At 39.2% G+C, this 17,247-nt stretch overlaps 1 protein-coding gene across 7 annotated transcripts in view; it reads right to left on the bottom strand.

Moving 5' to 3' along the window:
* The window catches only part of WDR49 (WD repeat domain 49), an 86,992-nt gene that overhangs the window by 3,830 nt on the left and 65,915 nt on the right, over positions 1–17,247 (bottom strand). For 4 of the 7 annotated variants that reach the window (XM_038417632.2, XM_038417637.2, XM_038417635.2 and 1 more), the window contains 5 exons: positions 15,441–15,637; positions 12,527–12,636; positions 11,383–11,529; positions 7,842–8,007; positions 4,038–4,135 (listed from right to left, as the gene is read on the bottom strand). In XM_038417632.2, the coding sequence (XP_038273560.1) occupies positions 7,862–8,007; positions 11,383–11,529; positions 12,527–12,636; positions 15,441–15,637 (600 nt within the window). In that variant the 3' untranslated portion in view covers positions 4,038–4,135; positions 7,842–7,861. Of the gene's footprint in view, positions 1–4,037; positions 4,136–7,841; positions 8,008–11,382; positions 11,530–12,526; positions 12,637–15,440; positions 15,638–17,247 lie in introns of those variants that run through there. The other 3 variants (XM_038417633.2, XM_043492503.1, XM_038417638.2) reach the window with 2 other exon arrangements.

Genomic DNA, 17,247 nt, shown 5'->3' with positions numbered 1-17,247 from the left:
TATACATACACAGCTGTACTACTACACTTGTACATAGTAGAAAACACCATCCTGTGCTTGATTTTATTTGGAGTGGAATATACTATTCTAAATGGACTGTAGCTGCAAAATATTAATCTGATTCTATACTTCTAGCACCTTGAATTTTAGGGTGTTTGGATCTGGGATTTTGAATCAGTGTATTCATATAACGGGGCCATTTGTACAATTCAGATCAGGGATGAGCTTTCAGACCCCAAAGTGTGTTTGAATCCAGGATTTTGGTGTGAGTCCCTCTTGAATTCCAGGACAAATATTGCTTTAGAAATGTAGCCTCATAATACAAATGTACATTTGAATAGATCTGGTTTTATAAAGCACTCTATGTCTATCACAAAAGCATTTTACTAAATAATTAATTACATTCTGGCATAGTAATACAGCAGATATTATAAAACTCAAAATTAACTCACATGAAGCCTGGAATTCAATGGAATCCCTCCTGCTCAAGAGTTACCTTGGAATTATTAAATTCCAGATGAGCAAGCATCAAGGGCAGACAGAGAGAGGATACCTCTAACAACATCAGCATTGAGTATAAGCCTCAATCATGTTAAGAAACTAGAGATTGGAATTTCAAAGGAGTCTAAGGGATCTCCCTTAGGTTGCTTTGAGCAATCCCATCCTAAACCCCTAACTGTCCATTTCAACTATGCTACACTAAATTCATAATCCAAAGTCCACTGAAAATCACTGGGTGTTTTCTATTGACCACAATGGCTTTAAGCCCTAACATGTTAAATTGCAGAACTATATTTTGAATTCAGTTACAATTACTCGCTCCCATTCCTGTTGAAATCACGAAAGCACTTCTTGATTTCAATGGGAATAAGAATCAGGTCTGTACTTACTGCTCTGTCCTACCTTAAGAAAGCTATAGCTTAAAGGAATTTGGATTAGGCAATAATAAAAATACACACCTACATCATTTAAAATATTTAGTTCTTTTATATTAATACCAACCAGTAATGCGTTTCCTGTTCCCCAAAGCAATTTAAAGAATTAATGCATATGCTTACCTGGAAAAACAGTTTCACCTATCTCTCCACACTTCACAGCAACACTACACTTAAAAACTGGTTTGCCTTGAAACGAAAAATAAAGAGCAACAAGGACAAGGACACTACTATGTTTATCATGAAAAGCAGCATGACTAATGTACCAAAACCCATAACAGGTGGCCACAAAGTTTATTACGAAAATTTGTCTTTCTAAAATGTGTCAGTATTAATTGGGATATCTTGCCTTGTGTAAGAAATTAATGGGGAGAACTGTGTTTCAGTTTAATGGGATGACAGCATAACTCAGAAACATGACCACAATTCTAGTGTGCCCTTCTGATCCTTTTAGTCTACCGTGAGAGAGTCTGCATTTGAAGCAGAACTATGGACTATGCTCCTGAATTGACCCACAGAAATAATGGTTATTTTTTCCACATGGTTTCACCTGCAAATTGCAAATACATCAGACATTGTGGATGTATATATTTTAAGCATAGCTGATAGTGGAAGAGGGACAAAGGGTTACATGTGTTTAGCCCCAGCCTGTAGTAGAGTAGTACAGAGCATTGGGAGGCTCTTGCCTCGACAAGGCACAGTGCTGCCTGGAGTTCCCCATTGTGCTGGGGCAATGATTGGGGAAAGGCTCCTTATTCCATCCGCACACATACAGCTACATAAGGGCTGGCACAATTTTAGCCTAAACAGTTTAGTGCAACAAGCAGTGATAAAATACTGCAACATTATATAATAGATATAAGGAATACATGACAGTGTGGTGTAGAGGTTTTAGGGTGTGTCTCCACTGCAATTAAAAGCCTGCAGCTGACTCATGCCAGCTGACTTAGGCTCCTGGGTTTCAGGCTAAGGGGCTGTTTAACTGCAATGTAGATGTTCAGGCTCGGGCTGGAGCCTGGGTTCTATGACTTTGCAAGTGTGGAAGGTCCCAGAAGTAGGGCTGCAGCCCAAGCCCAAATGTCTGCACCACAATTAAACAGCACCTTAGCCCAAGGCTGTTGGTGTGGGCTAGCCATGGGTGTCTAATTGCAGTGTAAATGTACCCTTAGTCAGCCATCACAAGTTATGCAAGTCATCCCAAATGCATGCCAATCAAAAAATTGATAAAATACTGCCCTAATCAGACATTTGACATAGCCTGTATGGATTACAGAAATAGTATTTTAAGAAGTTTGAGAAACCATTAGTGCCAATATTTATTATTTCTATGAAGTCAGGCTTCCTTAGGACAGAACTACAACTGCACAAGCTTTAGAAGAAGAAGAATTTTATACATAACATATTTCCCAGCTTGCACCTCAGAGCCGTATGAATTTGAGACAAGGGTGGAAGGGGGTTGCCTTCCATTTCTAGAAGGCAAGAAGGAGCATGGCAGGTTGCTTTTTTTTTTAAAGGCTTCTGCTTGATGCTAGTCAGATTTGAAATTTAAGTGGAACTGAGATCAGAGTAAAGTTAATTCATGTTACTCAGCACCACACAGTTGACAGGGACAGTATCCTCTGCTCTATCAATGCTCTCAGCCTTGTTCACTTTTCCTTCAGCTTTTCATGAAAACTACCCCTATGTCTTCATCCATGTATCCCTATGCATGGTACAGCTCAAGTTCACCTGCAGTGCCCTTGCCCTGCTGCGTCCAAATTCCTCTTGAAGACTCCTGCCATGATGCTGACAGTAAATTAAGATGACCTGTATGTGAGGAGCGTGTTGTGCCTGTTGCCTATATTCCCCCTCCATGGTCCACTAAGGGCGCTCACTCAAGGGTCCTCAGAGATCCATGTCCCTCTCCCTCCTGATTGGGGTTTTTCCAGGCTGCACAATTCCCTGCCTAAACTGTGCTATCCTCAGCAAGCCAGACTGTCTAAACAAGCTATGTCCGCACTTCACTTTCTTGCCAAAGGCTATGAACAGTATAATTGCCACAGTTACCAGCTCTTTCTAAGCAAGCACATTTATTCTTAAGGTGTGAGCATGATAAAGAAAACAATAAAAGAACCTACACACATACAAAAAGTTTACCAGAGATTACCCACCAACTACAATCTAGTTCTCTGATGGGTATCAGTTCTTCAAAACCCACAACGGGGTTTCCCCCATGGTTACAAGTTCATAACTCAGATTCAAAGCTACAATGAATAGCTCAATCTTTCCTTTATACAACTTGGGTCTTTGATTTTGATCTCTTGTAACAAGTAATCAGCAGACAATGGCCCACCTATGAAGGCACAGCTTCAAAGGGCTGAGTTTTGGCATCATCGGAGGTGGGGAATTTGCATTCACCACCCCCTACATATTCCCCAGGGAAACCACTTGACACACTTTGTTCCAAAAGTGCATGCTTGTGTGGCACATTGTTCAATAGTCTTTTGAACACCCAGGTCTCACATTGCATCCCCTCTCTCTTGAGGTGTTACATACAATCCCGGCCCACAATAAAACATAAACCATTCGTACATTCCTTAATACAATGAACCCCAAAGATACTTAAAGTTAATTCCATAAGGTCTCCCAAGGATATTGCAGGAAAATGCCATATCTGTCACATGTGTTTCCTTTCCCCTAACCTCTGTGCACTTGTCTATCCTTACACTGTAAGCTCCTCAGAGCAGAGATCGTGTTTCAGTGTTTGGAAAGCACCAAGCACATTGTGAGCACTACCATAAAAATACAGTACGTCATAATAATAACATGGAATATGTGAAATGGCTGTGGGTAACCTTATCATATTTTATAAAACAGCATACACATTTATGATATTGTATAAATAACATTTAGGCAATGTTAAAGTACATTTAAATTGATTTTAGGCACTACTTGTTACAGTAAGTAAATAATTTTCGGACAAAAAAGTGGGATTTTTTAATACACTGCTTCTCTTTAGAAATAAATGTACAACACTCAGGAACCAAATAAAGTTTACAAACACTCAAAAACAGGAGTAACAGTTCTTCTATCTATAAAAGTGTTTTGAAAATTTATTCTTCACATTCAAGGTCTGTAGTTTAATTGTTTTGTGCTTGATTTATTGGTACAATTGTTCACTGATATTTATTTCCATATTGCCAAGGTGATCAAAAACAGTTCTGAAAGGAAGATGTTGAGTTAATTATACATATGCTTTATTTTTAAGTCTTTTTAGTTTTTACATTATAAGATGACTATTTATGAATGTCACTGCAGTGTACTTATAGAGCACATTTTGTTTGCTTTAAATCACTCTTACCATGAGTTTATATAACATGTTTTGAAATTCATACAGAAAAAAACCTGGAGTTCCTCCTACCAGTTAAAACTAGTGTTCTACCCCTTTAAACACTTATGCATATGACAAGTTTCAGAGTAGCAGCCATGTTAGTCTGTATCCTCAAAAAGGAGTACTTGTGGCATCTTAGAGACTAACAAATTTATTAGAGCATAAGCTTTCGTGGGCTACAGCCCACTTCATTGGATTGCGTAGAATGCGACAGATAGATAGATAGATAGATAGATAGATAGATAGGTAGATAGATAGATAGATACCATACAAACTGTGAGAGGCTAATTAGTTAAGATGAGCTATTATCAGCAGGAGAAAAAAACTTTTGTAGTGATAATCAAGATGACCCATTTAGACAATTGACAAGAAGATGTGAGGATACTTAACTTAAGAAAATAGATTCAATATGTGTAATGACTCAGCCACTACCAGTCTCTATTCAAACCCAAGTTAATGGTATCTAGTTTGCATATTAATTCAAGCTCAGCAGTTTCTCAATGGAGTCTGTTTTTGAAGTTTTTCTATTGCAAAATTGCCACCCTTAAATCTTCTACTGAGTGGCCAGAGAGATTGAAGTGTTCTGCTACCGTTTTTTGAATGTTATGATTCTTGATGTCAGATTTGTGTCCATTTATTCTTTTGCATAGAGACTATCCAGTTTGGCCAATGTACATGGCAGAGGGGCATTGCTGGCACATGATGACATATACCACATTGGTAGATGTGCAGGTGAACGAGCCCCTGATGGCGTGGTTAATGTGATTAGGTCCTATGATGGTGTAACTTGAATAAATACGTGGACAGAGTTGGCATCGGGCTTTGTTGCAAGGATAGGTTCCTGGGTTAGTGTTTTTGTTGTGTGGTGTGTGGTTGCTGGTAAGTATTTGCTTCAGGTTGGGGGGCTGTCTGTAAGCGAGGACTGGTCTGTCTCCCAAGATCTGTGAGAGTGAGGGATCATTTTTCAGGATAGGTTATAAATCTTTGATGATGCGCTGGAGAGGTTTTAGTTGGGGGCTGAAGGTGATAGCTAGTAGCGTTCTGTTATTTCCTTTGTTGGGCCTGTTCTGTAGTAGGTGACTTCTGGGTATTCTTCTGGCTCTATCAATCTGTTTCTTCTCTTCAGCAGGTGGGTATTGTAGTTGTAAGAATGCTTGATAGAGATCTTGTAGGTGTTTGTCTCTGTCTGAGGGATTGGAGCAAATGCAGCTGTATGTTAGAGCTTGGCTGTAGACAATGGATCGTGTGGTGTGTCCTTGATGGAAGCTGGAGGCATGTACATAAGTATAGCAGTCAGTAAGTTTTTGGTATAGGGTGGTGTTTATGTGACCATTGCTTATTAGCACAGTAGTATCCAGGAAATAGACCGCTTGTGTGGATTGGCTGAGGTTGATGATGGGATGGAAATTGTTGAAATCATGGTGGAATTCCTCAAGGGCTTCTTTTCCATGCGTCTAGATGATGAAGATGTCATCAATGTAGTGCAAGTAGAGTAGGGGTATTAGGGGACAAGAACTAAGGAAGCATTGTTCTAAGTCAGCCATAAAAATGTTGGCATACTGTGGGGCCATGCGGGTACCCATAGCAGTGCCTCTGACTTGAAGATATATATTATCCCCAAATATGAAATAGTTATGGGTGAGGACAAAGTCACAAAGGTCAGCCACCAGGTTTGCCGTGACATTATCGGGGATACTGTTCCTGACGGCTTGTAGTCCATCTTTGTGTGGAATGTTGGTGTACAGGGCTTCTACATCCATAGTGGCTAGGAGGGTGTTTTCTGGAAGATCGCCGATGGATTGTAGTTTCCTCAGGAAGTCAGTGGTGTCTCAAAGATAGCTGGGAGTGCTGGTAGCGTAGGGCATAAGGAGAGAGTCCACATAGCCAGACAATCCTGCTGCCAGGGTGCCAATGCCCAAGATGATGGGGCGTCCAGGATTCCCAGGTTTATGGATCTTGGGAAGCAGATAGAATACCCCTGGTCGGGGTTCTAGGCATGTGTCTGCACAGATCTGTTCCTGTGCTTTTTCAGGGAGTTTCTTGAGCAGATGGTGTAGTTTCTTTTGGCAATTCTCAGTGGGATCAGAAGATAATGGCCTGTAGAATGTGGAGTTAGAGAGCTGCCTAACAGCCTCTTGTTCATATTCCAACTTATTCATGATGACGACAGCACCTCCTTTGTCAGCCTTTTTGATTATGATGTCAGAGCTGTTCCTGAGGCTTTTGATGGCGTTGTGTTCAGCACGGCTCAGGTTATGGGGCAAATGATGCTGCTTTTCCACAATTTCAGCCTGTGCACGTCAACGGAAGCAATCTATGTAGAAGTCTAGTCTGTTGTTTCAACCTTCAGGAGGAGTCCACGCAGAATCATTCTTTTTGTAGTGTTGGTAGGAAGGATTCTGTGGGCTAGTATGTTGTTCAGAGGTGTGCTGGAAATATTCTTTGAGTCGGAGACGTCGAAAGTAGGATTCTAGGTCACCACAGAACTGTATCATGTTTGTGGGCCTGGAGGGATAAAAGGAGAGGCCCTGAGATAGGACAGACTCTTCTGCCAGGCTAAGAGTATAGCTGGCAAGATTAACAATATTGTTGGGTGGGTTAAGGGAACCACTGTTGTGGCTTCTTGTGGCATGTTGTAGTTTAGATAGTTTAGTGTCCTTTTTCCTTTGTAGAGAAGCAAAGTTTGTGTTGTAAATGGCTTGTCTAGTTTTTGTAAAATCTATCCATGAGGAAGTTTGTGTGGAACTTTGTTTTTTTATGAGAGTATCCAGTTTTGAGAGTTCATTCTTAATCTTTCCCTGTTTGCTGTATAGGATGTTGATCAGGTGGTTTCGCAGTTTCTTTGAGAGCGTGTGGCACAATCTCTCAGCACAGTCTGTGTGATATGTAGATTGTAATGGATTTTTTACCTTTAGTCCTTTTGGTATGATGTCCATCTGTTTGCATTTGGAAAGGAAGATGATGTCTGTCTGTATCTGTATGAGTTTTTTCATGAAGTTGATGGATTTCCATTCTCTTACACACACACACACACACACACACACACACACACACACACATCTCTTACTGTATGTTCCATTCTATGCATCCGATGAAGTGGGCTGTAGCCCACAAAAGTTTATGCTCCAATACATTTGTTAGTCTCTAAGGTGCCACAAGTACTCCTGTTCTTTATGCATATGAGTTTATTTACACACATCAGTAGTCCTATTGAACTCAGTGGGGAATCACAGTTTGCAGGATTAGGCCTGCAAAATTATCCAAATTAGCAACCCTCTGGATGTGGAATGTCCAGTAACTTCAGGCAGATTTTTTCCAAAAGACTGATCCTGCAGACAAACATGCATGGAGTGCTCTGATTGACTCCTGTTACTTCAATTAGACTTACATGAGTTAAGTTACTCACTGAGTGCCTGGCTGCAGGAGCAGGTCCCAAGCAAACACAGGAAGATTTGACCCTAAAAGTAGGGCTTACTCTGTTAAACTGTTTGTGGCAAAGTCAGCTTCATTCTGTATATAGTATTCTTTGCACTTACCTTCTTTGTAACAGGAAGGTTTATTTTTCTTTCATCTTTGCTGGCTTCTTATTTCTTTTCATCTTGTCTTCGTTGCACATTTGCTCATACAGTTGCCTTGCTTTTTGTTCACGATCCAGAATTTCTTTTGGGAACAGGCTCTTCTCATCAAATACAGCTTTCAAGGCTATAAAACAGGGATGAAATTCACATCAAAATCAATCATGTTGGGTAACATGCACTCTTAAAAAGAAAGGCACAGGAGGGGGGAGAAATACAGAAACAAAACCAGAATAAATCTGAGAGAAAAATACTAACTTTTTGCTTCCAGATCTGCTAAGAAAAGTTTGTGGCTTTTTGGAAATTACTTTATATTTTGCTCTTTCTTTTTGGCTTAATCTGTACATTAAGCATTTAGGCCCAGATTCTGCAAAGAATGCCCAGTGGGTAGAGTCCTATGCCTCATATGGAGTGCTCATTCTAGGATCTGAACCTTAAAATTCCAGTCTGCCTCTGAAGATGTGAAGCTATGAATCCTCTAACTGAGAGGGAGAAAGAACAGAGGTAGTGGTGGTTTTTTAAAACAAAAAACCAAAACACTGTTCTTTTAAATTATTTTAATCTCTTTACGGCTCTTAAGGGATAAAAAGCTGAAATCAAATTATCCTGTATTGAAATAAAAGAATTTAAACTGCTAGTTGACTGTCTGCATGACTGAGCAAGTGTATCCTGCAATCATATATCTGAGCACACAGCTGTCTGGTCTTCAGGAAACTCTAGTCCAAGATCAAGGACCAAATTCTGCCCTCTGGCGTCTATATATCCCTTCCATTAAAATCAACTCAAATGAAGCATTAAACAATATTTATTGAGTTGCTACCCTGATGCCAGGGGACACCTCTATGAGTAACTCAGAGACAGGAGGCATGCCTACACCATTCCCATGGAAGAAGGGAGGCCCAAATAATTCATTAACTTTGATAAGGCTTTTATATATTCTTATGTTGTCACCCAGGTGATGCCTTGATCATTTTAAACTAATCAGAATGTGTACCTGAGCTACTGAGATTGTGGATATGGCTTAATCATTACACTTAGATGTATGTTTACTTGCATTTTAACAAGCTTTATACATAGGGATTGAGCAATATTCCCAAATGACCATTAACAGTGCAGAGAACATAAAAATAATCATAAGTGCACTAAAACTAACTGTGCACTGCTCATTACTTCTTAAGCAAGAAGCTGCATCCTTCATGCAGAATAGAAGATAAGGAAGCACATGGCTCAAAGAATTAAGTGCATAATTTCCAAAGGTGCTGAATATCAGCAGCTCACACTTCATCTAGAGTCATGAGACTTGAAGTCAATAAAAAACCTGGTTAGACGTTTGGTCGTGGCAGTGAAAGTCCAAGGGCAAAAGGTAAAATAGTTTGTACCTTGGGGAAGTTTTAACCTAAGCTGGTAAAAGTAAGCTTAGGAAGTTTTCATGCAGGTCCCCACATCTGTACCCTAGAGTTCAGAGTGGGGAAGGAATCTTGACGGTAACTGATAGCCCATAACTACTAATTGACAGAAACTTGACTGACCCGACAAGTATCTATATTAAAGATCCATATTTGGCTAATAGTTGCTTTCCCACATTAGTGAGATGCCATCACCACTTTATTATAAACTTGGATTTACTAAGTGTTATGTTTGTGACATCTGATTGTTGGTTTTATTACCTTTGAATCTACCAAATTACACCTAATTCAATTCATGTTATTACACATTGGATCCCACTCTTTACTTTTTGTGATTTTATCTTATTTTGATTAATAGAATAGAATGTACATATGGAAGTATAAAACCTCCTTCTTCAGTCTATGCATCATGAATTTCAGTTGGATTAATGAAAAGAGGTTGGAATCAGTCAGACATAAATATAACCCTACTATTCCACATCTGAATCTTTCACAGGAGCAAGTCAGAAACAAAGCGAGCGAGAGAGACAGAACACCAGTTGGTTGGTAAACATACACTGTGTGAGAAAAAAAGATATTTTTGCTAGCTGGGAACAGGCACCTGACTAGTAAATGAAGTTCATGTGGCAATTAATCCAACCTCAAGATATAGATTACAGAAGTAATCTTTAAAATTAAAATGTAGACATGCAATGCCAAAATTTGGCCTTGCTGTTTCAGCTGCAAAGGCTTTCATTTAATTGGTTCATTCCCGACCCCACCGAGACACACACACTTAATGCTTTCCTCATACTTCTCAATTGACCCCTGCTGATTGGCTCACACAAACCTAACAGTAACTCACCTATAATCATGAATTATTGATATTAAAATAGCTAAATTTTGAAGATAAGCCTTATCAAATAAATATTACAATGATGTGTTCTACAACAAGCCCTAAATGCTACAGTAGAATGGTTAGCAGTGATGTTTCAACATCAGGATTTCTGAAGGAGCAGCAAAAGGAGAAGCACTGGGGAGTCATCAAGGAAAATGCCAGAGAGAGTGCAGTCACAATAAATGATCAGACAAGCCAATTTTCTTTATGGATCAACACTTAAGCAGTTATATAAACTTTGCCAAAAAAGTCAGCTTGGTTTTGTGTGGGAGGGAAAAGTGTAAGTTGGCAAGAGGTATAGAAAACCCATATGTATTTTAAAGAACAATACGATGTAATAGTTATTTTATTGAGGATCCATTTTGTGATGGTTTTGTAGGAATATGTAAAGCACAGTGTAATGGCTCAAGAGCACTCTGTAATCATAGAGTATAGCAGTAAATGTTTTTTCCAGTCAGCCTGGATAGAACTGCTCTGCACGTATCTTCTCACCATTTCCCTCCTTGTTTCAATGAATTTTTGTTTTTCGTGAGCGCTTTTGTTATTGCCAGCCATACGAAGATTCAGAAGTTGGGTGTGAAAAGCTGACTGAAAAATTGTCTCTTTCTGCCATTTCTTGAATGGGGCTACGTCAGAGATGGCATTGCTCCTCATGCTTGCATAGACACCCTTCTGCCCCATCTGTCACCTCCTGTCTTTTTTTGATTGTCAGTGGAAGGAGTCCAGTGTGTGCTATAAAAGTTTCCGTAAAGGGGGACTCCTCAGCATACTACCAGAAACATCCCGCTTTATCGGGACACAAATCAGCTTAGCAGAAATTCACTGGAATATATATTTTCTCTCTCTCTCGTTTGTCAAAACCTGTTAAAAATAAGATTGTTCTTTTCTGCCAAGAACAGAATCAGAAGTGAATGCTTCAAAGTAATCCTGTCTCGGAACATTTAGGGGCTGATTCAAAACCTACTGAAAGAAAGACCTCCCATTGACATAGACTGCAGTAGACTTTGTATCAAGCCCTTACAAAATAAGAAGTTGTTCAAATAGGATTATGTGTCCTGCTGCTGTGTTGAAGCCCCAGATCAGCAGCTAAACAATAAATCTTAGAATTCTCTATTACCTTCATCTTATTTTTGCACAGATGGCAAAAGCTAGTGACCTTTATTTTTGCCTTTCTGTACTGAAAGTTGGAGAAATGCGAATATAATCAAAGTCTACTTACTTTCTGAAAGAGTAGGGAGCTTCAGATTTTCAGGGCACTTCTCCTCAGTCATTTCCCTGAAGTATTTGTCAGGGTTTAGAACAAAGTCAGCCTTGTTCATTTCAACAATGTCCTCAAGGGCTCCAATATTTAATGACCTAAATGTTCCTTTAAAACAGCAGGATTATTGAAAAACCAGAATTAACTCCACATAACAGCCCAATTGTATTTCTAAGATAAGATAGCTTTTTTTGTCTATCTTCATTCATATTACTCCACTTGTTCTGCTATAATACTAAGAGACAAGAAACATTCAGCTCTGTAAACACAGCTCTACAGATTAAATCCACAATCATTTTTATTTAAAACAACCAGAGAAAGCTCAAGCTTTCAACCAAGCTTGTTGGTTCTTAGCTGAGAATTCAAGGGGGCAAAAAACACCCAGTTTTCACTTGGAAGTGACACTTTTCACAAGTCAATTTGGATATTCTCCAATTTCTTCTCTATAATACGTAACATCCTCCATAAAATACAGAGTGAAAAGAGTTTCTTTTACCTATTTAAGTAAAACCAAAGAAAATGGATCAGGTTTCTAAAGATAATTAACAATGTTAAGGGCCACCCACTTATTTTAGTTTTATCACTGAGAACAAGAATGGATCCATCCTGTGAAATTCCAGATGCTAAAAAATTTTCAGTTATTTCTTAAAGATGTAATTTAAAATTATTTGAAGCAAACTACAGATGCACTTGATAAAATGATATAATATTTATCTAGCACATCTCAACCAAATCAATAGTGCCCCAACCTCCTTTACGCTGCATTGGCCAAATTTGAAAGTAGGGATGCCTAAAGTGCACCTGTAAGAAATGAATGTGCCCCAACCCACAAATCATGTAGTTCATTGAGTTCACTGCAAATTGGACCTCTGTCTCCACCTGAATTCTTTTTGTAGGAGAGCAGGTTGTGTCTGAATGCAGACATCTATTGTAAGGTGGCCCAAGGAAGAGACCAGAACCGTTATTAACTCCCTATCAGTAGAAAAACTCCATTACCATTGGTTCGCTCAGGCTTGTTCCCCAGGAAAGACCCCCATAAGATTCCGTATTTACAAATATGCAAGATAACAACTACTGAGGTTATGAAGTCAAAATGACTGTTTACCAGTGGAGTTTTTCATGGTCTTCCCATTGAAGAACTTATGTTTCTTTCCTTTCTGGATTTTGCTTTCTTTGTATTTTTTACCCAATATCGTGTTTTCCCATGGACTGATCCTAGAAAGATACAAGTGACTCTTTTTTTTTTTTTGGCTAAAATTTAAATGCAAAAACAAAATGATAGGCATCTATTTTGTCTCCTCCTGCAGTTTCTATTTTTATCCTTTGCCTGGCATATGTTATCATGCATTCAAAGGGTCACACCTTCCTGGGTCCAAATACACTGATTGTCAGAATATAGAACATGTGTATAGCTCCATATGGCTTTTGTTTCAGTAACCATATGTTACATGACTACAAATAATCTTATAGGATCTGATTAGAAGTCTATTGAAATCAATAGAAAGGCTCCCATTGACTTCAATGGGCTTTGGATTGGGCCCATAGTCATTTTTATTATTGATGTGTAAAATGACTTACTGATCATTCAAGTATGAGGCTGCATGTTTAGCAAAAAAGAATCTAATGATTGCAAAAATCTCTTTGTAGTGAATGAGTGAAGTTTTCTTTCACTAAGATCCCATGAGAGAAAGCACTTTTAGGCCAATTACCAAGACACCAAGCCATCCCCTCCTGGCGAGTAAGCTCTTTTCCTTGTGACTATAACTGTGCAGAGAAAGGTAATTCTGTTTCGCAGAGGATTTTAAAATTTGGAACAAAACCCCAACATTTTGAAGTTCTCTAAAAAAGAGAGTGGAATACCAGCTCTGGGGCCTTGTAGCCTACCAGAACTGTAGACCTAGAGGCCCAGGCTGCCAAGGAACTGGGCCAATGGGCTAGCAGGAAACTTGGCAGGCAGGTTTTCATTGGAACTTTGGCAAAAATCGCCATCTCTGTGAAACGTTTTGATTCTCTCAAATCAGAATATTTTGAGAAAATAATGTTTTGTTGGAATTTTTATGACCAGCACTACTTTCCATCCAGACTCATTGTCATTCTGTTAAGAAATAATAAAAATGATTAACCTATTGCCCGAGCTACAGCCTCATGATATTATAAGTCTACAAAGAGAATATGCTGTAAAGGAGTGTCATTGTACCTTTAATGCTTTGGAACCACATCAACGTGTTCTAGTAATAAGTACTAAGAGGCCCCACTTCTGATGCATCTGGCCCTGACTGGAGATGTAATTGCTCCCAAGACTACATACTAGTGAAATATTTACTAGAGTACACAAACGCCATTCTCCCTTCTCATATGCTTGTAAAGGGGTAGTAGAATTGAAACAATTCCACCTCTTTGTCTTCAGGTGCTTCTGAAAAAAAATCAGCTTCCTCTCAAGAGAAGTCTACTAAACCACCTGTTCTGCTCCAGGGTAGAAGAGAAATCTGGCACTTCTCCAAGCACACATTTAGTATGTTTCTGAAAATAGCAGAATCTGCAATCTTACTGAGCCCAGAGATTTTGCTGGGGAGCATTTGGAGCATGCTTAAGCAAGGTATGTGCTCATTATTGTATTGCAGTGGTTCAACTTGGATTATTTGTTGGCAGTTTTTTTCATTTTCTATGAAAATATTAAAACTTGTGGATACTGGGTCTGATTCAGAAGTTATTTACCACAGAGTAAATCAGGAGCTACTGCACTGAAATCACTGGAATTGCTCTAAGATTATAACGAGATCCATTATATTTAAAAATGCTGCTCACCACAATAAATACTTATCACTTGCTCTTTAATCTTTAAGAAAGTACCACTATGCTCTGCACAAACAATCTTATCTATCACAAAAATGCTGTTAATTTTAATCCATTTTGCTCATACTTTGCTGATGTTATGTGACATTTCTAATAATCTCATGTAAGAATATAACCTTTTATTAATGTAAATGTTTCGTGCTATTACATTCAGGAATTTTTTTAAGCCAAAGAAGGACTTGTGTACAGTTTAATTTTACTGCTCTTATGCCTTGACACAGTCCATGTTACAAAGAGTCATTAAAGATTTAAATATTTAGGAGTACACTGTATTTTCTCAGAGATATAGACCTAACTACTTGAGCATTAAGAACAAATATAAACCCTTGGACTGGGAGGTAATGAATTGCACACTTATTATGGTTATGATAGAAGGAACAGTACAGTCTAAAAAATATCACTAAAGCAGCATAAAATGTGTCAGAAAATAATCCAATCACAAAGAGTTTTAAAATGCTTAACAAACTAAAACATACCATGCTAGGGTTCATTTATAGGAAAAAAAACATGGCCTAGTGAATTGAACACTGACTTGGACTCAGGACACCCGAGTTCTGCTCCCAGCTCTTCCACTGGCCTGCTGTGACAGTTCACCTCTCTGTCTCAGTTATAAAATACATGAAACAGTAATATAATGGGGGGAAATAGAAAGTATAATCAAACTTAACCCCTTCATAAAGCATTCTAAGATCTACTGATGAACAGAAGGAGCTAGGTGGTATTATAACATAGGCATGGTATGTCCCTGCACTGCCTAATGGGACACTCGAGGAGGAATTCTGTGCAGAGATATTGTGGCTCTGTCCCTTCAAAGGGTACATGATTTTCTGACAGAAAATGCACTTTTGCAAAATTGACATTTTCTGTGGGGAAATTTCAATTTTGAAAAAAAAAAAAAAAAAATTTCCATTGGGCAACAAACCACAATGAAACATTTCAGTTTGGGGAATGTAGAAACATTTCATTTTGATCAAAAATGAAGAAATAAAACATTTCAAAAACTCCAAACAAAAATTGTTTGTAATTCTGTTCCACAATAAATAAGTAAACACATACATAACAAAAATAAACTTTTTTTTGTCTTAATTTGGGATGAAAACAAATGTTTTTTTTAAAAGAAATGCCAAAGCCTACCATTGCAACCCCCCCTTTGATAAATGACTTACGTGTTTACAGATTCTTCTTTGTCTTCCATACCAAGTATAGCTTGTTCTGGGGGTTTAGGAGATGGCTCTCCTCCAAGAACAGGGACTTCTTTTTTCTTTAGAACGTCATCCTTTTCTTCCCTTTGGCCCACATTTTCATCTTGATTTTGTTCTCTTTTGGGGTGGGAAGGAGCATTTTCAATTCGCCAGTGCTCTTCCTAATAAGAAGAGCAGAAAGCATTTTAAAGCTGCTCAGAACTAGAAATATTTTACTACTTTTTTTTAAAACCCCTTTCATATAGAAGTACCATCAGATGCAAAATTTTAAGACAGTTATTGCTTTTCATTATTTTCTTGCACGCTTACATGAGCAACTGGTCCCCAGATCCATATTATTTACATTACAGTACCTCATAGAGCAGTAGTGGGCAACCTGTGGCCCGTCAGGGTAATCTCCTGGTGGGCCGCCAGTTTGTTTACATTTGCACAGCTGTCCACAGCTCCCAGTGGCTGTGGTTCACCGTTCCTGGCCAATGAGAGTGGTGGCCAGCACGTTCTTGTGGCCTGTGCCGCTTCCTGCAGTTCCCATTTCCCGGGGCTGGGAACGGGAACTGCAGCCACTGGGAGCTACAGGCAACCGTGCAAACGTAAACAAACTGTCTGGCGGCCCGCCAGCAGATTACCCTGACGGGCTGCAGGGTGCCTACCACTATCCTAGAGGTTACACCCAAGATTAGAGTCCTGTTATGCTAGGCACTGTATAAACTCAGAGACTGAGACAAACATAAGACCCTGCCTTGAAAAACTAATCATTTGAGCTAGTTCAACAAATTCCTGACCCCCCTCCACCCCCACTGAAAATATAGTTTAGTTTCCTGTGAGAATAATGTATATTTTGATTACATTTTTCACATTGCTGATCAGAAAAATTGAAGACTCTTATAGCAACAAGTCAGACAATTTCTGTTAAAAATGTCAGTTTTCTGTTTCAGCATTTCTGATTTCAAACGTTTTCATTTCCCAAAACTTTCTGATTTTTTGACTCTTTGTTCTTATTTGGAACAAAAACTAATTTCAAAAAGCCAAAATTTCCCCCCAAAGGGATACATCAATTTTCCTAACACCTCTACTAACACACTGAACATAGGAACAATTCTGGACCCAGAAAGCCCGACCTCCACAGCCCGGCTCCAGTTGGAGGAGGGACTCAAAAGGGAGTCTCTTCACCACAGCAGGGTGGCAGACAGAAAGAGGCAGAGCTGCACTCACTGCTGCAGAGGGACTACACCAGGGAGACCTCCTCATAGGGAGGTCTACTGAACAGAGCCACGAATACCTAGCCTACTGAGACCCCCAGATTGCCAAGGACAGCCGCCAGTCATGACACATCATGATGGTGGGAGCAAAGCTGTAGGAAGGGATCCAGAGGAGAGTGTTCACGGGACTACAGGTAACAGATTCCTGCTTTACAGTGCTATATAGGACCCTGGGTGGGAAATCTGGTGGAGTGGACCCAGATTTCCCTACCCCCATATCACTAGGTGGATTCTTACCACTAGGCGGGGAGGTTCACCCCACTCATAGTGACTAAATGTGATATATTATTAAATCATTATTTATCCTTATTAGAGCTATGATGGTTTCACAATGTTCCATCTGTTCTTCTTAGAAGACATGTTTCCATGATTCAGATATTATCTACTGAACATGGCTTCAGGAGTAGTGGTAGGTAAGAAAAAGTCAGTGGTGACTAGACCTGGACAGTAAACAATTTTCCTGCACCAAAAAAGTTTTCCAAATCAGGCAGATCAGGGACTTGAACCTGGGT

The sequence above is a fragment of the Dermochelys coriacea genome, chromosome 9 (genome assembly GCF_009764565.3).
Source record: "Dermochelys coriacea isolate rDerCor1 chromosome 9, rDerCor1.pri.v4, whole genome shotgun sequence".
Classification (NCBI taxonomy): domain Eukaryota; kingdom Metazoa; phylum Chordata; order Testudines; family Dermochelyidae; genus Dermochelys; species Dermochelys coriacea.
The sequence above is the reverse complement of the archived record's forward strand: the minus strand, read 5'-3'. Positions and strand labels throughout refer to the sequence as shown.